Source organism: Primulina huaijiensis, unplaced genomic scaffold, assembly GCF_012295235.1.
Source record: "Primulina huaijiensis isolate GDHJ02 unplaced genomic scaffold, ASM1229523v2 scaffold42781, whole genome shotgun sequence".
In the NCBI taxonomy this organism is placed as follows: domain Eukaryota; kingdom Viridiplantae; phylum Streptophyta; class Magnoliopsida; order Lamiales; family Gesneriaceae; genus Primulina; species Primulina huaijiensis.
The window spans coordinates 187,889-210,019 of record NW_027360306.1 but is presented as its reverse complement, the minus strand read 5'-3'; the positions used below and the strand labels follow the sequence as shown (position 1 = coordinate 210,019).

Here is a 22,131-nt window from a genome sequence, read left to right as displayed (position 1 = left end):
TATCAATGTGTAATTAAAAATTAATATAAAAACATGTAATATTTTAGTGGATAAATATTTCAAATTTATCATGCACAGTAAAACATCTATAAATTAATAATGTTGGAATCACAAAATTTTATTACTTTACAAAATATATTAATTAATCGATAAATTAATAATTTATTATTTTGAAGAGTGTTTTATTATCAAGNAAATAAGTAAAAGAGATTTATTGTTTTTATCAATTAAATAATTTTCATTATATTGACTAATCAAATAAGATTTTATTGTGTAAACAAAACAACAACAAAACTAAAATTCATGAAAACACAAACAACAATATAATCATATTTTACTAATATTTTCATATTTTTATAGAATTATTATCTTACAACATTGATATGGCCATAGTTTTATACATGATTATTTCGAAAAAATTATTATCTTATTAATTTATCGAAAGTATTAATTTAGCATAATTTTTCAAGTCGAAACCGAGAAAAAATATTATTTTAAAAATAGAATTAATTTATCGAATACTAATTTATATGAGTCTTATTATTTATTTTGACAATTTGATTTGTATTTGGATAACATAGGGCTTTAGTCAATATGGTAGTTGATTGTAGTTTGTGATATAATAATCTAATCGATTTTCCTTATTAACAATATTAAATCATCTTAATTAATGAAAATTTAAATTTTTTCCCTTTGTTACCAATATTGATGGTATTTTTACTTTTGTACAATAATTTTTCGTTTTATATTAAATATTAAATAGTAGTAGAGTTGTAGATAATTAATGTGGGGACGTGATGAACAAAAAAATTATAATTGGAGGTGTAAACGGTAATTTACAAGAAGCATAATAAGGGTGGAAGTTAAATATAACTATAGTTGCAGGGGTTAAGAGTGATTAATCCCAACAGTACGATACGTTCAAACATACGAAAACACAGAACACACGGTGGGTCGGTGAGGTATTTTGCAAAGTAGAGTCATCGGATCTCTCTCGCTGTCCCCCACTACTGTTTCCGTCTCTCTCTGGAGAAAGTAGCAAAAATTGGAAAAAGAAAAAGGAAAATCGGGGTCTCAAATTTTAGCTCTCTGTTTCTTTGTTGTCTCGCCTTTTCTTTTTCCTTGATTCCTAATGCCAACAAAAACAAAAACCCTTGTTTGCTTTTCTCTTTCTTTCTTTTACCCCTCACTTGTTACAATCTCTCTCCGCAGAACCTTATCGTCTCAGCTTTCTTGAACCGTAGAGTATATTCATTATATAGCTCACCCACTTTTTTTAGTTTGTTTTTTCTGTCAGTGAGTGCGGTGCGTTCTTGCATTGTTAGGGCTGGTGAGTTGTCACTTCGTGCTTTTAGATCTGATTTTGTGGGGGTGGTTTTTTTTTTTAATAGTTTTTTTGCTGATTTAAGCTAAAAAGGTGAAATTTTTATGGGTTTGTGATTTATATTTTGTTGATATGATTTAATTAGCTATAAGTTTGGATTTTATTTTTTTATATTGTGATTTCTGGCCTTTCTTTGGTTTCGATTATTTTTATAACGTTATTTTTAAACCGCTGATATGTTTTTGCTTTTGTCCTGCAGGTTTGAGGCATTCAGATCTGAAGCTGTGAATGAAGGTTTTGTTCTGTGCCATATTTTTTTATTCAGTTTAATTTTTTTTCCAGAAGTAAAGGATGCTGGATTTGTTTCTTTTCTTATTTTTTAGTGTTCATTACCCTTTGTAAGCCCACTTTGATGAATTTTTCGTGATACATTGGCAGTTCGATCGTCGTTTCTTATGTAGGAAGTTCTTATAATTAATTTCTGCTGAGATCTGCAAAGAAATTGTGCTTGCTTCCGGATATAGTATTTTACTGGTAAAAAGAAATGCAGAGGCCTCCACCAGAGGATTTCTCTCTTAAGGAGACCAACCCCCACCTAGGTGGAGGGAAGGTAACCGGAGACAAGCTCACGAGCACCTATGACCTCGTTGAGCAAATGCAATACCTTTACGTCCGTGTTGTTAAGGCAAAAGATCTACCTGGGAAGGACATGACTGGTGGCTGCGATCCTTATACTGAAGTTAAGCTTGGTAACTACAAGGGAACGACCCGTCATTTCGAGAAGAAATCAAACCCCGAATGGAATCAGGTATTCGCTTTCTCCAAGGATCGAATTCAAGCCTCGGTTCTTGAGGTCACTGTAAAAGATAAGGATGCAGTGAAAGACGATTTTATCGGTCGGGTGCTGTTTGACTTGAATGACGTTCCGAAAAGGGTTCCCCCAGATAGTCCTCTTGCCCCACAATGGTATCGGCTGGAGGATAGGAAGAATGATAAGGTGAAAGGGGAGTTGATGTTGGCTGTTTGGATGGGAACTCAAGCGGATGAAGCTTTTCCTGAGGCGTGGCATTCTGATGCTGCAGCGGTGAGTGGTGCAGATAGTATTGCAACTATCAGGTCGAAGGTCTATCTCTCTCCAAAGCTTTGGTATTTGAGGGTAAATGTAATAGAAGCACAGGATTTGCAGCCAACTGATAAAAGTAGGTTTCCAGAAGTTTTTGTGAAGGCCATCTTGGGTAATCAGGCACTAAAGACGAGGATTTCCATGAACAAAAGTATCAATCCTATGTGGAATGAGGATTTGATGTTTGTGGCTGCAGAACCATTTGAGGAGCCATTGATTTTGAGTGTAGAAGACCGAGTTGCTCCGAGCAAAGATGAAGTTCTTGGAAGATGTGCTATTCCTTTGCAGTATGTAGATAGGAGATTGGATCATAAACCAATAAACACAAAGTGGTTTAATCTTGAGAAACATATATTAGTCGAAGGTGAAAAGAAAAAAGAAGTAAAGTTTGCGAGCAGGATTCATATGAGAATTTGCTTGGAAGGTGGTTACCATGTTCTTGATGAGTCGACTCACTACAGCAGTGATCTTAGACCCACAGCAAAGCCATTGTGGAAATCAAGCATTGGGGTTCTGGAATTAGGTATTTTGAATGCTCAGGGGCTGTCGCCGATGAAAACCAAAGATGGGCGGGCAACAACGGATGCTTATTGTGTTGCCAAATTCGGACAAAAGTGGGTGAGGACAAGGACAATTCTTGACAGTTTTTCTCCCAAGTGGAACGAACAGTACACGTGGGAAGTGTTTGATCCTTGCACTGTAATAACCATTGGTGTGTTTGACAACTGTCATTTTCATGATAAGGCTGGAAGGGATTCTCGAATAGGAAAGGTCCGGATTCGGCTTTCTACTTTAGAAACTGACCGTGTGTACACACACACGTATCCTCTTCTTGTTTTGCATCCCAATGGTGTCAAAAAGATGGGTGAAATTCATTTGGCTGTACGTTTCTCTTGCTCATCCCTGCTAAACATGATGCATATGTACTCACAACCGTTGCTACCCAAAATGCACTACATTTATCCACTAACTGTAGGCCAGCTCGACAGCTTGAGGCACCAAGCCACTCAGATAGTCGCCATGAGGCTAAGTCGAGCCGAGCCTCCTTTGAGGAAGGAGGTGGTGGAGTATATGCTCGATGTGGGCTCTCACATGTGGAGTATGAGAAGAAGCAAAGCTAACTTTTTCCGAATTATGGGGGTTTTGAGTGGGTTAATCGCTGTTGGTAAATGGTTTGATCAGATATGCAATTGGAAGAATCCCATTACCACCGTTCTGATTCACATCTTGTTCTTGATCCTGGTTATGTATCCGGAGCTTATATTACCGACTATTTTTCTCTACTTGTTCTTGATTGGAGTATGGTACTATAGATGGAGACCAAGGAATCCACCCCACATGGACACTCGCCTCTCTTGCGCCGACAATGCTCATCCAGATGAATTGGATGAGGAATTTGACACTTTTCCGACTTCACGGCCTGCCGACATCGTACGGATGAGGTATGATCGTCTTCGAAGCATTGCTGGACGGATTCAAACTGTAGTTGGGGACTTGGCGACACAAGGGGAGAGGCTTCAGTCCCTGTTAAGCTGGCGAGATCCCAGAGCTACTGCTTTGTTTGTCCTTTTCTGTTTAATTGCTGCCATAGTTCTCTATGTCACACCTTTCCAGGTCGTGGCTCTTCTGACAGGATTTTATGTGCTAAGACATCCCAGGTTTCGATACAAGCTTCCTTCTGTGCCACTTAACTTCTTTCGAAGGTTGCCAGCTAGAACAGACTATATGTTGTAAACGGTTTCAGTTCATTCCCATTTTCATTAAGTTGGTTTAAAAATATGCTCTTTAGTCCGAATGGATCTTGTTTGATCCAAATGTTTCACCAAGGGGTGAAGTTCGTGTTGTGGTATGATGTGTAATCTGTCTCAAAACTTGCATATTTTGCAAATTTTCAGGTTCTTTTAATTTTTTTTTCCGGGTAATTTACGTTCAAAAGTTGGTTGTGTAGGAGACATATGCATCGATCTCTACTCTCTAGTTGCTTAGGTTGTCATTTGACTCGATATGTTCTGGACGAGGTATCCTTCATCTTTACTGGTAGATTATACGAGAATGAGTCATTATCGTGCATATGCGATTAAGTTTTATGTATGGTTTTTGGTTCACTGTGAAACCCAATGATTTAAACGGTTCATTTAATTTAGTGAAGGTTGATCGGTTCTTTTATGGAGGGCCATATTTAAATCCAGATGCAGCAAAAATCCTAGCCTGATTTTTTTTTGGACAAGTACTAAAATCAGACTGTAACCCGTTCAATATATATTCCCCGTTTTCGCTCATTTAGACTAATTTTGAATCAAGAGTATGCTAACAACCCCAGCATGGATGTTTTTGCGGCCCTCAACTGTCGACGTAGAACCTGAATTTGTGTTGTAATATCCTTGGCACTGTAAGAGTAGCAGTTGACCTCTTGTTGTTTGCATGACTTTCTGGTTTTTGTATGGTAGCATGCGTTTGGCCGTGTAGAACCGTAGATAGATAAAAGAAATAAAGGACATGAGTGAGATTGCTTTGGCTTGAGTTCAAATGATATACAACTAATAAAATAATAATATTCGTATATGTTTATTGATTTGTTTGCAATTCTTTTTTGTATACCAACCTTTTGAAAGATCTTTCATCATCAACTAATCACTTGAAGGATTAATTTTTTTATATATACGGATTGCTCATTCGAATAAAACAAAATCACAATATTACGTTAAACACGAGCCATGTTATGTCGAAAAAGGTAAAGAATTCAAATAAATTGTGCCAAAAGAAGAAGAAACACATTCAAGAGTTCCTGCAGCATCCACCCTTTCTCCCATTGGGATCCATCTGACCAGGAACAACTATCTTAGTACCCTTCAGTGATGCAGATTTTCCATAATCCATTCCGTCGGCCAGGGCAAGTGATTTCTTGCTCATGATTCGATATATCTCAGTCAAAATTGTCATGAACGCACTTTCAACATTGGTTGCTTCAAGGGCCGACGTCTCCATGAAGTACAAGTTCTCTCTTTCAGCAAACTCTTGAGCATCCTCTGATGGAACCGCCCTAAGAGTGCCAAGATCACATTTGTTGCCAATGAGCATTATCACGATATTTTTATCGGCATGGCCTCTCAGTTCCTCGAGCCATCGCGCCATGTGATCAAACGACTGGCGTTTTGTCATGTCATAAACCAGCATTGCACCAACAGCACCTCGGTAGTAAGCGCTTGTTACTGCTCGGTACCTATGAAACCAAAAAAGAAAACGAGAAAAGGCTAAACAGATCAAAGATTGTGGTGCATATATTATGTTATATGAGAAATGCAGAAGTCTTCTAAATTGTTGGCTTTGATTCTATACATGTGGTGCGCATATCACACGCTTATAAAAGATATGTATTGTAAATCCCAAAATGTCACTGTTCAGATTCGTTTACTGTCTATATCAAAATTTAGGCACCATTTCTTGTTCCTCTCCCTCTGCATTACTCTTGTCACGATATCTTCTTTACATCTTCCTCTACTTTTAGAGGTTTACCTAGGTACATTCTATCTTCATGTCGAGGACTAACTGTTTTGAGTGTTTGCAAATCTTTTTCCAATTACCATTTATCTGATATTCATCTGCATTGCACGCAGAGCATCATGGCAAGATTTCTTGCATGTGATTTTGCAATGCTACAATAATCATATAGACACAAATCTGATTCAATCCACATGGATATTGCAAACTCTTGGGATTTGATTTCAGCATCACCCATCCACACAAAAGCGAAAAACAGTTTTTAAATAACTCCAAGACACTTGTAGAGAAAATACGAAGATTTAACAATAGGGTGATTCAAGGATGAAACCTCTCTTGACCAGCAGTGTCCCAAATCTGTGCCTTCACAGTCTTGTTGTCAATAACTAAGGTCTTGGTCTGGAATTCAACCCCAATTGTAGCCTTTGATTCCAGACTGAATTCATTCCTCGCAAACCTACCCAACAATTGGGATTTTCCCACCGCGGAATCTCCAATCAGAACAATCTTAAACACATAATCGATCTTCTGATTAAAATCTCCACCATATAAATTTGACATCGTCACAAACCTTCGAAATTCTATCCTGTATTCTCCTCCTTGGAAGCAATATCCTCCGGATTTTCCCCGAACAGTAGCATAAATATCCGGATATGGCAATATCAACCAAATTGCACACACGGTTGCTTTTTCCCCCTTTTGTTATCACGCTTTTGAATTGATGGATTAAATGGGAAATGAAAGAAGTAATTACTCATGCAAATCGATCAAGAAAACGGGGGTTCCTACACGATTACGAATCTGATTCGATGAAAGAACTATCAATGGAAACATTTCTTTAGTACGAGAATGAGTTTTGAGGAGGGCAACCAAAAAATGGAAGACCAACGGCATGTGCGGGACCCATCTAACCGTTTCCAAGTTTCTCTAATTTTTTTTATTTGTTAAATATTTTCTTTTTAAAAATAAAAAATGGAGAAGCCTTGAGCCATCAAAGACGGTTTTTATTGGAACTTTTTACGAATTTTTTTTTAATTAATGGTAAATCTCTAATTTAGCAGTTATCGATAATTTCTTGTTCAAAATTTAGCTCCAAAATAATAGGCTTACACCAAAAAAATAAATGAAACAAAGATGTTCAATGGGTTTCAAATGTTACAAAATAAAAAGACAACATCACGTATGACCCCGCCAATGTTACCGACAAATATAGTTTCAAAAAATATAATCATACTTGATATTCACTATATCTATAAAGGGTTTATTAATATTTAAAAAAAAATCAAAAGAATAAATAAAATAAAATAAAACCTCTATTCTTGGACATTTCACTTGGATGTAGGAGAACCATATAATTTCTTGTCTCGACTTTTAATTGATACAAGAACATAAGAAAACGAAAGAATACACAGAATGACTTATTTAAAGTAAATAAAAAAAATTATCCATAAGCTTCATTCCTATCAAGAATAAACTAAATTATATCATACGTGTGTGTAATATTTCTGGAATACACACACAAGTCATACGTGTAGTCCGTTATAGGCATCCTGAAATAAATCATAATCGTGATTTCTGAGGTCTCTTTTTGTTTGGAGCAAGGAAGAAGGGTGTGAAACTATTATTCCAATCATACCAGACTCTGATATTCCTTCCCTTTATATACTAATGAACTTATATAGAACAGCATGACTCGTCTTCGTGTTACACCAATCAACCTGCATTTCTTAGCTTTCGCGGGGTGAGAGATTCATCGTGTAACAAGATTCTCATGGGAATCTCAAAGTCTTGACCTTGCCCCACTCTGACCATGTATATGAAGCGCATCATAATGACCGGAACCATGATACAGGATTTCAATAGGATTGTCCTTGCCATATTCTTGACCGTACTCGGCAATAGATATCAGGCCACCAGATTTTCGGTCATACATGTAGACCGTTATAGGCATGCTGAAATAGTTATAATCATTAGATGTAATGAATCGTGATTTCTGTTGTCTTTTTTTGTTTGGGGCAAGGAGGAAGGGTGTGAAATTATTATTCCAATCATACCAGAACCAAACAAAATGCAAAATGAATAACATCGGGACAACTTATGCCCATAGCAGCAATTTAGCATTCCTTAGCAGAATGGCGACTACGTTTATGACATTAGGTAATTAGAAAGCAAGGAAGACTTTTATCATATTTAAATTACAGTCAGAGAAAAACAAGGAGATTATGGTCGTACCATAGATGCTGAGGTCTATGGAAAAAAGTTTACAGCGACAAAATTATCCACTCAAAAGAAGCACGTATCACAGCGTAAATGAAGTTCAGCAAAAGATCCAAGATACAGATATGTGCATGCAAGTGCAACTCAAAACATGCACTTACTGGAGTACATGAGAAGCCATTAATAGTTCCGGTTCACCTCCCCATTCATGAGGTTTCCTAATGAATGAAACGTAAGTGTCGAAATCGCCTTCTATAAACCTGAAAATCAATTAAAACTTCAGGTATCGAATTTTTCACAAAGTAAATGAGGAAGAAGATGGAAATTTTTTTGAAGGCATGTTAATGTGGGTATGTGTACAATAAGTCTCAGTTGAAAATAGAAAATAGGATCCACCGTGTCAAATAAGTAAACAATAGAGTTACCATTCTGTCTCTTCCCGTCTTTTGACAAGTTCATCAGCCACCTAACACATTTAACAGATCAACAATTAGAGGACTCAGCATCACATATTATCAAGGCAAAATTAGATTATGTTCTAAATGACACTTTCAACTGGTCATCGATGGGGCATCGTATGATAAGAGCAGCACAGATAAAAGTACCATGGCCAATAAATTAAGTCTTCACAGGCTACTTTTACGACATCAATTAAGATTTTGGCGTAAGGAAGTTGGCAGCAAGAAGGAATCAGAGGAATGAAACTAAAATAATCAAGCTATTGTTTGGTATTCCATGACCAGACAATGATGGGAAAATTAATAAGTTGAACCTTTCCAGAAGCAAAATGCATCATAAGCCTCGAATCTAATACTTCAGCCACCGAAGGTTTTTTTTAAGAAGTGTCCATTATTTGTTTGTGCACCTTTACACTTAACTATTGAATTGGAAGTAATGAATTTCAAACTCAAAAGTAGGGGTGTATGGTAAGTCAACGCGGCTCATGCTCAAAATTAATTTTTACATAATTGTTTATACTCTAATAATATAATATGAAACAAATATTTTTAATATTATATTTAGTATTATTGTTATATAAACAATAATATAAAATATATCATCATGAGCCAAACTCATATTTGCACCCGTGAACAGATTTGTGATTGAATTTCGCAAGCTCAATATAAGCTCGCAAGTGAGTTCATGAGACAAGTTGGATCTCAAGCTCGAACTCATTTATTTTGATCTCGATAAGTCAAAAACTAATTTTAGTTAACTTTTTATGCTCTAGTAATGCAGCAAAAAATTGCAAACTATTTAATTTAATACGTCATTATTATTATTATTATCATAGAGAACTCACGAATGAGTTCATGAATCAAACATCATGAACTAGACTCGTCTTGTGATCCATAGAGAACTCGTGACCGAGTTAATGAAACCTCATGAACTAGACTCATGATCTAAGCTTGTAAAGGCGTTAACGAACAAATTTTGTAAACCAAATATGAGTTTGTGAGCTATCGTGAGCCAAGGTCGGAAGCTCGAGCTCTCTCATTCTAAGCTTGAGCCCGATTTGTTTGTACTTTAACCCGACTCATTTGCATCCCTTTTCATGAGATTATTATCATGACCATTAAGTTTCCTTAATAAAGTCCTTGTTGCTAATGACAAAAGTACATAATGGCAGACCTCAGACATACCCTAGCCCTTAATTCATCGGCCATCTCCATCTGAAGGGTCTCATTCGGAGGGCTCTTTCCTGATAGTACACAAGCTCCATGGACAATAGAACGAAACAAGCATCTCCCATCACCAGGTATACCTGTATAGCATGAAGCGGTTATCTACATTATGGAAACGGGTAAGAAAAACAAAGGTACATCATCTATTATACATTACAAAAGATGTGTCAGCATAATCAGTAGATTCAATGTATGGGAAAAAAATTCATGCATCCTGGAATAAATTGTACATGGAAGATGAATGAGACGCTACAGACCAGTCACCGAGTAGTCAGTGAAGACTTTTTTTTCCTTCTCATTTCCCTCAGGTGCTTCAGCATGTGTAGGTGTGGTGGTTGAAAAACAAACCAACAATGCAATAAAAAAGCCAGCAGATGCTTGTCGTTGTTGCCAAGAAACAGGTCCAATATTATATTTAATTTTGGAAGCAATTATTTTCTCAGGCACCGGAAGCCTCGTACTCATGATTCTGAATCCAGTTGAGAGACTGACACTCATCCAATTCCTCTGATGGCATTTAGGATTAACAATATTAAATGCTAATGAGTGGCGAGTAGTCTTGTTTTTGGATTTACATGCAATACTTATTCGTCTAGATGCTTTAGACCCATCAGTCAACAAACAGTAGCCTGAAGAAGACACACACATGGAAGTATAAGGTAGTTTCGGACGCATGTTCAAGCTATGGAAACAGCAAGAAGCAGAAGGCACTTGGATAACATCAAAAGCATGATTGCTCATCCGTCTCCGGACACTCCAAATTAAGCAGGTCACGTTTTTTGTGCACGTACTAATGGGAGAGCAAATCATCATGTTCACAAAACCTTACAGGAAGTACGGGATAGAATAGCCCTACACAAGGAAATACTAAATCAAGAATCCGAAAATAACCCCATCAACTTGCAGACTAATACAAACCGATACATTGAGCTAATGAATTTGAGCCCAAATAAGTTCCCATCCCTTATCAAGAAAATACAAGCATGCGCATAAAAACCCAAATAAAGAATCCTCGATTAAAAAAAAACAAAATATATCTTTTTCACAACAAATTGCCACAGAATAAAACAAGAAGAAGAAAAAAAAACGGAGATAAAGAATCTGAATGCACAGGCTAAGCAAATTCATTTTCAAAATCCAAAATAAACCAGAGCCACGTCCATTATACGTGCAAACGACTACCAAAAAACGCGTTCGAAATTCCCCCAAAAATTGCTCAAAACAAAGTCTCGCCCTCAGAGGCATATATACAAAATAGAACCAGTATTAAATGCCATTATCAGTTAAATTACGATATAAATAAGATTACATAAATACATTAAGTTAACAGTTAACAGTTAACACTTATCATAACTATATGCGCAACACAATATTAAGGAAAGAAAAAAAAACCCATCAGTTATTCAAATGAAGGAACTCAATCGGCACATGAACATTGAAGATAAGATCACGACAATGAAGTTCACAGATAAAAATAAAATGAAAAAACAAAAAAAAAAACTTACAGCATCAAAGAAAAGAAAAATTAGCATAAGCAGAACAGAATATTTACCACTACCTTTGGTAGCAGAAAATTTGAAGAAGAAGCGGACTTATAACAGGGAAACTTGTGATTCCAACTTCCCAGCGTTGTTCGGTGTACGATTGAGATAATTTTGCTGGGTGATTTCTTGAATCAGCTCAATTGAGAAATAAGCATTTAACGACGTCGACTTGGACCTATTCTTGGGTTAGCCCACAAAACATTATTCAAAATAATTGGGCCGTTGGCTGAATTAGATCCAAATGCTAGATAATAAAAATATTGGGCCTACAATCAAATGCATGATGTGACAATTATATTTATCTACATATATTATTTAAAAACATGAACCTGCGTATTTATTTAAATTTAAACTAGCATAATTGCAATAAGTTTAGTACAATGGATTTGTTTACAAATTTACATATATTTATACAATATCATTAACAGATGTATATACATATATTTAGTGGATACAAAAATAAACATTGACTAGTTTGTCTCGGTCATCCACAATATCATAGATGGGACCATTGGCCCATTATAGAGTGGGCCTAATTGCTGTACAAAACATTAGCTGGACATGTTTCGTTGATTATTTGTGATTAAAATATCTGTCCAAAAAGTAAATTAATAGTGTGATTCAGAACCAGACTATAAATCATAGAAGCGGTTCATGGTTCGAATTGGTTCCAAGGTTTTTATCTGGAACTAGTTTCGAACCTGTTCCGATGCCACCCGATCCGGAGCTGTTAAAAATGACTAGACGAAACAATCAAGCGAAACGGATCCTAACCTCTGTTAAATGGGCCCATTCATGACCAAATTTCATCCAGTTGGTATTTTTACTCAGTGCTATAATTTACATATAATGTTGGGTCCTTTTCCAAGCAAAGTCTAGACTCTTTCGTCTTCCTGTTTGAGTGGTTCTCATGTGAGACCGTCTCACAGATCTTAATCTGTGAGACGGGTCAACCCTACTCATATTCACAATAAAAAGTAAACTCTTAGCATAAAAAGTAATACTTTTTCATGGATGAACCAAATAAGAGATCCGTCTCACAAATACGACCCGTGAGACCGTCTCACACAAGTTTTTGTCTTCTTTATGTAGGCATATGGCTACAAATCAATATTCTAATCAAATTTTTTTTTTACTTTTGTTTTATGTATTATTTCATAAATATATATCAAGAAATTCACTTGGAACATTGATAGAAAGGATCCAATCCCAGAAAACCACCTATTTTAGGACAATATAGCCTGTCAATAAGTAAGATTTCATACAATCGCGCATTCTTCGTCTTATTCTTTATTATTGGCTTAAGTTTGGGAGAGGCCGAATTTTTGTTCCCATATTCCGTTCACAACTATACCAGTTGGAGTGGAACTGTTTTGTCAATATTGGAAGGAAGGTTTTGGAACCAGCATCATACATAAATACAAATATGATTTCATCTTTTCATATTTATCTACTGTCTCCTAGTCCAATCACGAAATATCTGTATGTGTTTCTCAGATGCTAGGTAGGATCGTAATTTTTTTGTGGGGTTTATCTTTCTTAATATGTAGATGATTTGACTTGTGTAAATGGAAAAAAAAATGAGAGAAAAAAGAAGGAAATTTAGGGAAAAAGGATTGGGTTCTGACTTATTCAAAAAAAAAATTCACTAGTCAATTTACATAAATATCCCTATGTTTAAGTGTAAATATATCATTAATTTAAATTTTTAATATTAATTTCATCAATCTCATTCAGTCGACTCCAAAATAGATTTCTCTTCCGTCGAACTCCTTCAATTTATTTTCCGATCGTATTTCCTTTCCCGAAAATTTTCGACGCAGATCCGTCCAATCTAAACAAACTCAATCGGACAAATGATTGACAAAAATCTGATAATATAAATATTTATTTCGATTTATTGTTTTTGTTTCTTCGACTCACTTGAAAAAGAAAAAGGTCGACCAAATTTTGGGTAGACCCGAGTCTTGGTCGACCCAAGCAAAATTTTGATTGGGTCGACAAAATTATGGTCTTTTACTTGGATCGACCAAAGCTTGGTCGATCCAAGCAAAAGACAAAACTTTGGGTAGACCAAACCACTTTGGTCGACCAAAGTAGACCAAAATTTGGTCTACCCAAACTTTGATCTTTGGTCGACCCAAATAGTACTTTGGTTGACTCAAGCAAAATGTTGGGTAGACTTTACCTAAAATTTTGGTCTACCTAACATCGATTAAGTTTGGGTTGATTCAGTGCTTGTTTTTGTATTTGATTGGACATTGTATTAATTTTTTTAATTTCGTTTTAAGTATTTATGGTGAAATTTTGTTGCTGATCAGTTTTTTGGTCGACCGAGGTGATTTCTGGGTCAACCATGATGATTTCTGGGTCGACCCTGTTGATCTCTGGGTCGACCCATGTTGTTTCTAGGTTGACCAAAGTTGTTTTTGGGTCGACCATTTTTCTAACACATTAATCCATAGATTTGACAAATATGACCGATAATTACTTAATTTTGACGGATAATTACATAATTTTGATCAATGTTGCATGTTTTTAACATATGAATCACATAATTTCACAAGTATATTTTATAGTGTTACATGATTATGTTACATGTTATGACACATGAGTCACAATTTCACAATTATGTTACATGTATTTTGACATATGAGCCACAATTTCACAATTATGTTATATGTTTTAACATATGAATCACAATTTCACAATTATGTTGTATGTTTTAACATATGAATTACAATTTCACAACTATGTTACATGTTTTAACATATGAATCACAATTTCACAATTAACTATGTTACATGTTGTTTTAACATATGAATCACAATTTCACAACTATGTTACATGTTTTAACATAAGAATCATAAAGTTATAACTATGTTACATGTTTTAACATATGACTCACAACTATGTTACATGTTTTAACATATGAATTACAATTTCAAAAGTATGTTATATAATATTACATGTTTTAACATATGAATCACATATTTAGCTGGATCAACACAAAGTAGATCTTGTTGTTTTGAGGTCAATCCTTGTTGCTTTGTCTTTGGGTCGACCATTTTTCTAACACATTAATCCATAGATTTGACAAATATGACCGATAATTACTTAATTTTGACGGATAATTACATAATTTTGATCAATGTTGCATGTTTTTAACATATGAATGACATAATTTCACAAGTATATTTTATAGTGTTACATGATTATGTTACATGTTATGGCACATGAGTCACAATTTCACAATTATGTTACATGTGTTTTGACATATGAGCCACAATTTCACAATTATGTTATATGTTTTAACATATGAATCACAATTTCACAATCAACTATTTTACATGTTATTTTAACATATGAATCACAATTTCACAATCAACTATTTTACATGTTATTTTAACATATGAATCACAATTTCACAATCAACTATTTTACATGTTATTTTAACATATGAATAACAATTTCACAATCAACTATGTTACAAGTTTTAATATATGAATCATATAATTTCACAAGCATGTTCTATAATGTTACATGTTATGATATATGAGCCACAATTTCACAACTATGTTACATGTGTTTTGACATATGAGCCACAATTTCACAATTATGTTATATATTTTAATATATAAATCACAATTTCACAATTATGTTACATGTTTTAACATGTGAATCACAATTTTACAACCAACTATGTTAATGTTGTTTTAACATATGAATCACAATTTCACAACTATGTTACATGTTTTAACATATGAATTACAATTTCAAAAGTATGTTATATAATATTACATGTTTTAACATATGAATCACATATTTAGCTGGATCAACACAAAGTAGATCTTGTTGTTTTGAGGTCAATCCTTGTTGCTTTGTCTTTGGGTCGACCAAAATTTTGGTGTTGCTTGGGTCCCAAATTGCTTTGGTCGACCCAAACATCAAGGTCTACCCAAATTGCTTTGTGGTAGACCAAGCAATTTGGGTCCAAATTGCTTGGTCGACCCAAGCAAGGTCGACCAAATCTTTTGCTTGGGTCTATCAAATATTTAAATTGGTCGACCAAAAACATGGACCAAGTTTGGGTCGACCCAATGATTGTTTTTGTATCTGAGTTCTTGTAATATGTTTTATAATCATTTGTATTGATCTTTTAATTATTGGACATTGTATTGATATTTTTAATTTTCGATTTCAACACAAATTAAAAGAATAAGATAATTAGAATAAAAAAAAATTAATATAAAAAAACAAGCGTGACACACCATGTTCTTCTTGGTCGACAAACAAAATTTTTGTCGACTAAGAAAATTAATATTGGTCGACCCATAATACTTGGTCGACCAACTCTTCTGCGTGAAGTATTAATTAAGTTGAAAATTTTAATTACAACTAATATAATAATCAAAAGTCAACTCTTTGTTTTTTTTAAAAAAAGTACGAGTCTTTTTTTTTAAAATTCTTTATATCTCACTCTTACTTTTTTTAATTGGCCCGAGGAAAAGATAGCAAATTTCGAGCTAAAAGAAAGAAAATAATAATGATTTCTAAAATATGGACCCGGTCGATACTCTGGTATCCGCGCAGTAGGGGGCGAAAGTATATTAACACTATCTATGAACTCGTTTCGATAATAATATTAATAATAATAAGTTTGAGTTTGTAGATTTCTTGAACTTATTCTACACTCACCCAACTACTATTTTTGAAGCTGAGATGATGAATTTTGGTTATAGTTTTTCTGTGTGATGGTATGAGACACGAGGGATGCTTGTGATATTTCGGCAGTCCTATCAGCCAGTCATTTTAAAAACACGCTAATTTATAATAAGTGAAAAAAACTCAGCGATAGCTTTCAAGGCCAAGTTGATTTATGCTCCACTTAAAGTAATCATCCGTATATATCAACGTCATTATATTACGTGGATTCGACTAAAAGTTTTGGAGGGAAAGATTCCAGACCTAACAACAAAAATCAAATCCCTGTCATAACATAGACAAGTGAGAGAGCAGGCGAGTTTTACATTCAACATCTCCCCGCGCGAGCGATTGAAACCAGAAGAATGGATTTTTACCAATGCCCGCCATTGACGTTGAAGCTTTTCACACAGAAAACTGAATGCCTCATTCAGGACTTTTAAGGAATTATAGAGCTCCACTTCCCTTCTTTTTCTTTCATCTCGTAGAGATATTTCAAGTACTTCCACTTTTCCGAAACCTTCAGAGTTTGCACTTTTTACCCTGTTTGGAAATTGTATCAAACATTTGGTGCATGTGCATTTTTTTTTTTAAATATCGCTTTTTGAGGGCAGAAACTTTAATAAATGAGTAGTTGTCATTTGGTGGTGGGTTCAATTTGCTTGATTGGAAAATTGGGTTTTCAAGTTTTATTGACGGTATTTCTAATTCTGGAATTTCAGTTCTCGATACTCGAAATTTGCTGAAGTTAGGGGTGGAACTGGCTTAAAGATCCCTGTACATTCATTGTCTGCTTACTTTTCGCGCGACCGAACTTTGGATTTTCAAAATTTTGAGTTTCACATAAATTGTTTGCCGTAGCTGATTAGTGACTTTTTCTCAATAATGGAACCGCAAGTAGAAGAAACTCAGCTGCAATTTAGATCCGGAATACGCGGGTCAAATTCCCAACAATTGGGCTTCGGTTTCTTGCAAGCCCACGACGTAATATCCACTCAAACTCCACAGGAGACCGGCGGGAGCTCTTTCACGGCGCTTCTCGAACTTCCGCCGCCACAGGCGGTGGAACTCTTAGTGAACGAAGATTTTCGGGCAAAAACTCCGCCGCTTATTTTTCATCGCAATACTGCCCTCGTCAACCGAGCTTCTAAGTTTTCAGTTTTCGCTATGGCCGGCAGTTCGCCGGAGGGTAACTACGTGGTGTCAGGTTCTTGCTCTATGAAGCCAGATGTGGTGAAGCAAGAGCCACCGGACTTTGATTCGCACCTTAATTCATCTACGCCTGCAGCTTCAAATCAAAGTCCCAAGAGCCTGAAGCGGAAGGAGAAGGTGAAGGAGAAAAAGGTAATTTTCGAATCCCCGACCTTGATATTCATGGAATTTTCTTTTCGGGGACTTTCTATGATAATTCACCCATTTCATGAAAATTTCATAATCTTTTCCGAAAATACATTTCTTTCAGGTTAACGAACTGGACATAAAGAGCAAAAAAGTGGCGCCGAATGATATTTCTGTAGGCAGTGGAGACAAGCTGCCGTACATCTATGTTAGAGCTCGCCGTGGCCAAGCCACAGATAGCCATAGCTTAGCTGAAAGGGTAGCACTCTTAACCTCGTAATTATGTTCATAATCTTTGATTAGCAGCTTAAAATTTTGTCAGCTTGTTTTCAAATAACGTGTTTTTTAATACAGGCGAGGAGAGAGAAGATTAACGCCAGAATGAAACTATTACAGGAGCTGGCCCCTGGGTGCAACAAGGTTAGCTGTCATTTTCTGGTGCCTTGTTGGTTGGCACAAAGGCAATTGTTTTCCTATTATTAGTAATTCATTCGGATCTTAGTTCTATATGATCTCAATTAAACGATACAACATTTGTGTAAAGTAGAAAGGCATGAGTTTGCACTGGCGGAACCCATTATGAACGGAGGTGGAGCCGATAGATTAAACGCTCCCACGAACCAAAACATATTTGAATTTTAATCTATAAATTTTCAAACTTGTAGTCTCGCCTTCCAAATTCGTTGAGTCGTCTCCCTAAATACAAATCCTTCCGGACTTATAGACAGGGCTGCACGTCAGGAGCCCGACAACCTGAAAATCTAGTTGACTCCAGTTGAATGTGGTCGGAAAAATCAGGTGGTTTTATTCCCACATCCGGCTAACTTAAGTTAACTAGATATTAAACCAAAATGTAAAATTTTATCTTTCATATATTCGGGTTATATGTTTTTCATAATTTTGTATATTCAAAAGCAGAAAAAAAATCGATTACTCTGTGAATTGATGACCACCATTAGGGTGTCGCTGTCAACTTTTCAATCACCTAGAGAAGGGGCTACCCTTGAATTGTCCCTCTCATGATTCTTACATTTCGGTTTCACCTTTTGGCCCTTTGCATTGGGCCGTTACCTGTCATTCTAAGGACATTGTTGTCATTTGCTGCTTCACGTCACCTCTTTTTCACTAAATGATCTTGCCTCAGGTTATGGTTCACACTTTGGACTATTTCTTTTGTGATCCCGCACAAAAAAAAGGCTCGAATATTCCACGTTTTATTTTATGATTTGGATTTATTATTTTAGCTTGGGAGAAGTGATTTAGGAGTTAGGTATTAAATACTGGAGTTATGATTATTGATTGCATTCTGTTAGTATTTTAACGGGAAAAACGTGGAAAATCAAATTTTATCAAAGGGCAATTGGCTTGGTTGTTTTCTTTTATGTCAGCTTTTTCTAGTTTTCTACCTCAGAATTTCTCTTCATCATACTTGTTTCCTTTCAAATATTTTTGAGTGTTCTCAAGAGTGTACGTTGACTTCAGTGGCAATTTTTTGTTTCTGGAAGAAAGTATGCAAATTTTAAGGTACATTGAAATGAAAAACCAAATGTTCGCGTCAGATTAATATTATTTGCGATGATGGATTATGTTCATTGTTGAATTCTCTTGAGTCTTGTCTAAAAAGTTCGAGCTTATGCGAGGTGATACGATCAGTATTTTTATCCTTTGACACACCCCGCACTTGTAAGGCAGGGATAAAGGGATATATACTCGGAATTGATATCCAAGATGTATATGTGAAAGTCGGTCAAATATTAGCAACAAAAGCCATCCGATTCCATCTTAAGAAACATATGGGAGTTTTTGCGCGCTAGAGGTTTCAAACTGGTAACCCCATACATCTGATACATATTAAAACCTCACTTGTCCCGAAAGCTTAAGCTCGTGGAGATGCAGTCAATAGTTTTATGCTTTGAGATGAATCTCCTAAAGACAACAAGGATCACACTTTCTTGAATATTTCCAATTCTAGCCTTTGAATTTTTTTAAACTACTGCCACTTAGTTAGTCCTCTGCCTTAGTTAACTTGACTGTGTTATAACATGTTTAGGAGAATCTTGATACATAATTTTTTCCCTCACAACAGTCTCTAATCACGGGTCTCTAAGGAATGGCGAATGGACTCATATACTCTTTTAAATAAAAGTCTTTTGCACGAGCCTGTTTTCAGCTATAATGGGCCATTCTTATTTTCTTTTGTTGTCAGTTAGTACTCTCTGAATTTTTGTCGAATGTGTGAAAAATATCTGAAGCCTCTTTGGTTGATGCGATATCATCGACCCTTCAGAGTGAGCTTTTTATTTTGAAGACACTTTTTGTGCCCTGTACAGATTTCAGGGACTGCAATGGTATTGGATGAGATAATAAACCACGTGCAAGCACTTCAACGGCAAGTGGAGGTCTGACTTGGTGCACTCTCACCACTTATGATTTACTCTGAATTTGAATTATACCTGGTGGAATACTTGGATATAAAACACGCCACACCACCTATTCTTCTGTCTCCTCGAATCTCCTGGAAGACTAAAAAATGGTGTAGAAAACAGTCCCCATATCTTCGACTTGTAGTTTTTGATATCTGTTTTTGTTTTCGGTCTTTATTAAGGCAGGGACTTGTTGGCCTTAATGAACTGGGTATCAGAAGGCTGATTAAAAGATCTGCATTGAACAGCAAAATTATTGTAATTGAATACTGTTAAATAACCATTTAGCTATTAAAAATTAGTTACTTGAGCAGTTTGTTCTCGTGTCCTCGACTCCTCGTCCACCTTTATTGCCTGCCGGTTTTCAGCTAATCAGAAATGTTTCTTTTGACCCCAGTTTTTATCTATGAGACTTGCTGCCGTTAACCCGAGAAGTGATATCAATCACGATGCCTTCTTGGCTGAAGAAGTAAGTATATATTAACGCTAAAACAGATATCACTGAAAAAATATAATATCAAAATGAGCGAACCACTCGCAAATCACTAGAATTATATCATCCACTTGCATATATACAAGACTTTTTAAAAATTTTTTTCTGACAAAATTGTTCATGTAGAGTGAACCAGCAGTTGATAATAATTACCAAAGCATGTTTACTGCATCCATGTGGCCCGAAGGCCAAATCAGTGGGAGCAGACAGCAATATCAGCAGTTGTGGCACTTTGAGGGGCTTCAGCAGCCCATCTGAGGCAGGGTAGAAGACAAATCTAAATTCATTACTACAGAAAACTCGCTTTTAGGATTCGATTTTTCATCAAATTCAGGTACATCAAATTCAGGTACTATAAGTTAATAATGGCACGGTTTGTTATTTTTAAGAGAAGTTAGTTGGCCTTTATATCAAAGGCGATCCGTATCAGGGGACTCCTGGATTTTGGTGTGGATTGTAGCTTAATGTAGCTTAGAGTGCGAAACATAAGAAATAATTTGGTCATGATTTGGGGCGTTTCTCGACAATGTTTGATTGAGGAAACGAATTAAGAAACGTGATAATTAATTTGTTTTTAGGTACTGGAACGCTGAAATGAAAAGTAAAGATTGTGCATGAAAGTGATTGGGCAGAGTGTCTTTGCTTGCTTCCTTACGTTGACATTGGATCCTCGTCTCAATCAACAATAATGTATTTATTTATGTCTTGTCAGATTATGTGGAACTAACTCTCATGTCTTTTATGTTGCCATAGCTTCTCTGCGCTCGAGTCAGCTGAAAATGGAGCTCTGAAGGAAGACTAGAGTTTTTCGGGTAGCTCGGCCTGTATATAGCATATATCTTAGCAATTAGAGATCTTCTCATCAGGGAGCCGTGATTTCCATGTATTACGTCGCTGGAAATCCTCATTCGAGTCTATATATAAGAAGATTAAGTCGTTAAACGTATTGATATGTTGCTAATCTAAGCTAAACACGTCGTTCCAACTTAGTACATGACATATTTATTAAGGATGATTTATTCAAATGTAAACATGAATTATAACTAATTTACGACGTTCGATGAAGCTATTATTAGCCTTGTTGACTGTTGTTTTGGCAGCAAAAGTAGTGGAAATGCCTTGAGCAGTGAGCGATGTGTGCTGCTTGAAATTATCAGGATACATCAGCATTCTTAGGTATGGCTGTGCCATGCTTTCATAATTTCATTACAACTTTCCAGAATCACCAATTTTTAAACAAATGTACCATTTTTTTTAAATTTAATTACCAAACCTTTAGAAATCTTTGTGGCTAAATTTAATTTAAGAAATGCGTGAATTTATAACCCTCAGTTTTTTTTCCTGGTTCTGGAGCCTTTCTTTTATAACCCTCAGAGTTGATTATTGTAGACAAAACCTTTAACTGTATACCCATTATACTTGCTGATCCTGTGACTTTTTCGTATCAGTTGATGGCTTTTCACGTCTTCTCTTCTCCCGGCCCTATTAGCGCAGAGGGTGCGCAAAATCGGATTGGTATGATAAAACTCTAAAAAAAATTAATATTATCGGTTTTACAAAATTTCATATCAATCTAAACCATAAATAATTAGAAACCAACGGTTTGTTTGGTTAAGATGATCATCTAATCATTAAATGAACATTTATTTTTAAATAAAATTTGAGTGTTATAAATGAGGGAATTTTCTTTACTATCAATTTATCATACATCCAATCCTACTTATTCGATTTATATCAAAGGAACAAAACTATCAACCCAGATATTGAACTTGGACTTGTGAT

The 22,131-nt window shown here is 35.6% G+C and overlaps 3 protein-coding genes across 13 annotated transcripts; 2 read left to right on the top strand and 1 right to left on the bottom strand.

Moving 5' to 3' along the window:
• The first annotated feature begins 931 nt into the window (after nt 1-931).
• On the top strand, nt 932-4,357 carry LOC140969811 (FT-interacting protein 3-like). Of its 4 annotated transcripts, none has more exons than XM_073431287.1 (3): nt 932-1,330; nt 1,584-1,618; nt 1,786-4,357. In XM_073431287.1, the coding sequence occupies exon 3, from the start codon at nt 1,869-1,871 to the stop codon at nt 4,179-4,181; it is 2,313 nt and encodes a 770-aa protein (XP_073287388.1). In that variant the 5' UTR covers nt 932-1,330; nt 1,584-1,618; nt 1,786-1,868; the 3' UTR covers nt 4,182-4,357. The 4 variants fall into 4 exon arrangements, with proteins under 4 accessions (XP_073287388.1, XP_073287386.1, XP_073287389.1 ...); XM_073431285.1 differs by having other exon boundaries at nt 1,763-4,357; XM_073431288.1 differs by having other exon boundaries at nt 932-1,371.
• Nucleotides 4,358-5,084: 727 nt separating this feature from the next.
• LOC140969824 (ras-related protein RABA4d-like) lies at nt 5,085-11,543 on the bottom strand. Of its 7 annotated transcripts, none has more exons than XM_073431306.1 (6): nt 11,400-11,527; nt 10,105-10,699; nt 9,806-9,927; nt 8,588-8,628; nt 8,324-8,422; nt 5,116-5,667 (listed from the first exon to the last, which is right to left on the bottom strand). In XM_073431306.1, exons 2-6 carry the CDS (start codon nt 10,658-10,660, stop codon nt 5,223-5,225), a joined length of 1,263 nt encoding a protein of 420 aa, XP_073287407.1. In that variant the 5' UTR covers nt 10,661-10,699; nt 11,400-11,527; the 3' UTR covers nt 5,116-5,222. The 7 variants fall into 7 exon arrangements, with proteins under 7 accessions (XP_073287411.1, XP_073287409.1, XP_073287410.1 ...); XM_073431305.1 differs by having other exon boundaries at nt 11,403-11,527; XM_073431304.1 differs by having other exon boundaries at nt 5,117-5,667; nt 11,406-11,543.
• Nucleotides 11,544-16,309: 4,766 nt separating this feature from the next.
• On the top strand, nt 16,310-21,456 carry LOC140969809 (transcription factor bHLH48-like). 2 transcript variants are annotated; one of them, XM_073431280.1, is made up of 8 exons: nt 16,310-16,665; nt 16,818-17,439; nt 17,558-17,692; nt 17,788-17,853; nt 19,764-19,832; nt 20,254-20,325; nt 20,476-20,683; nt 20,928-21,096. In XM_073431280.1, exons 2-7 carry the CDS (start codon nt 16,981-16,983, stop codon nt 20,605-20,607), a joined length of 933 nt encoding a protein of 310 aa, XP_073287381.1. In that variant the 5' UTR covers nt 16,310-16,665; nt 16,818-16,980; the 3' UTR covers nt 20,608-20,683; nt 20,928-21,096. The 2 variants fall into 2 exon arrangements, with proteins under 2 accessions (XP_073287381.1, XP_073287380.1); XM_073431279.1 differs by lacking the exon at nt 20,928-21,096 and adding an exon at nt 21,103-21,456 and having other exon boundaries at nt 16,315-16,665.
• Nucleotides 21,457-22,131: the final 675 nt, after the last annotated feature.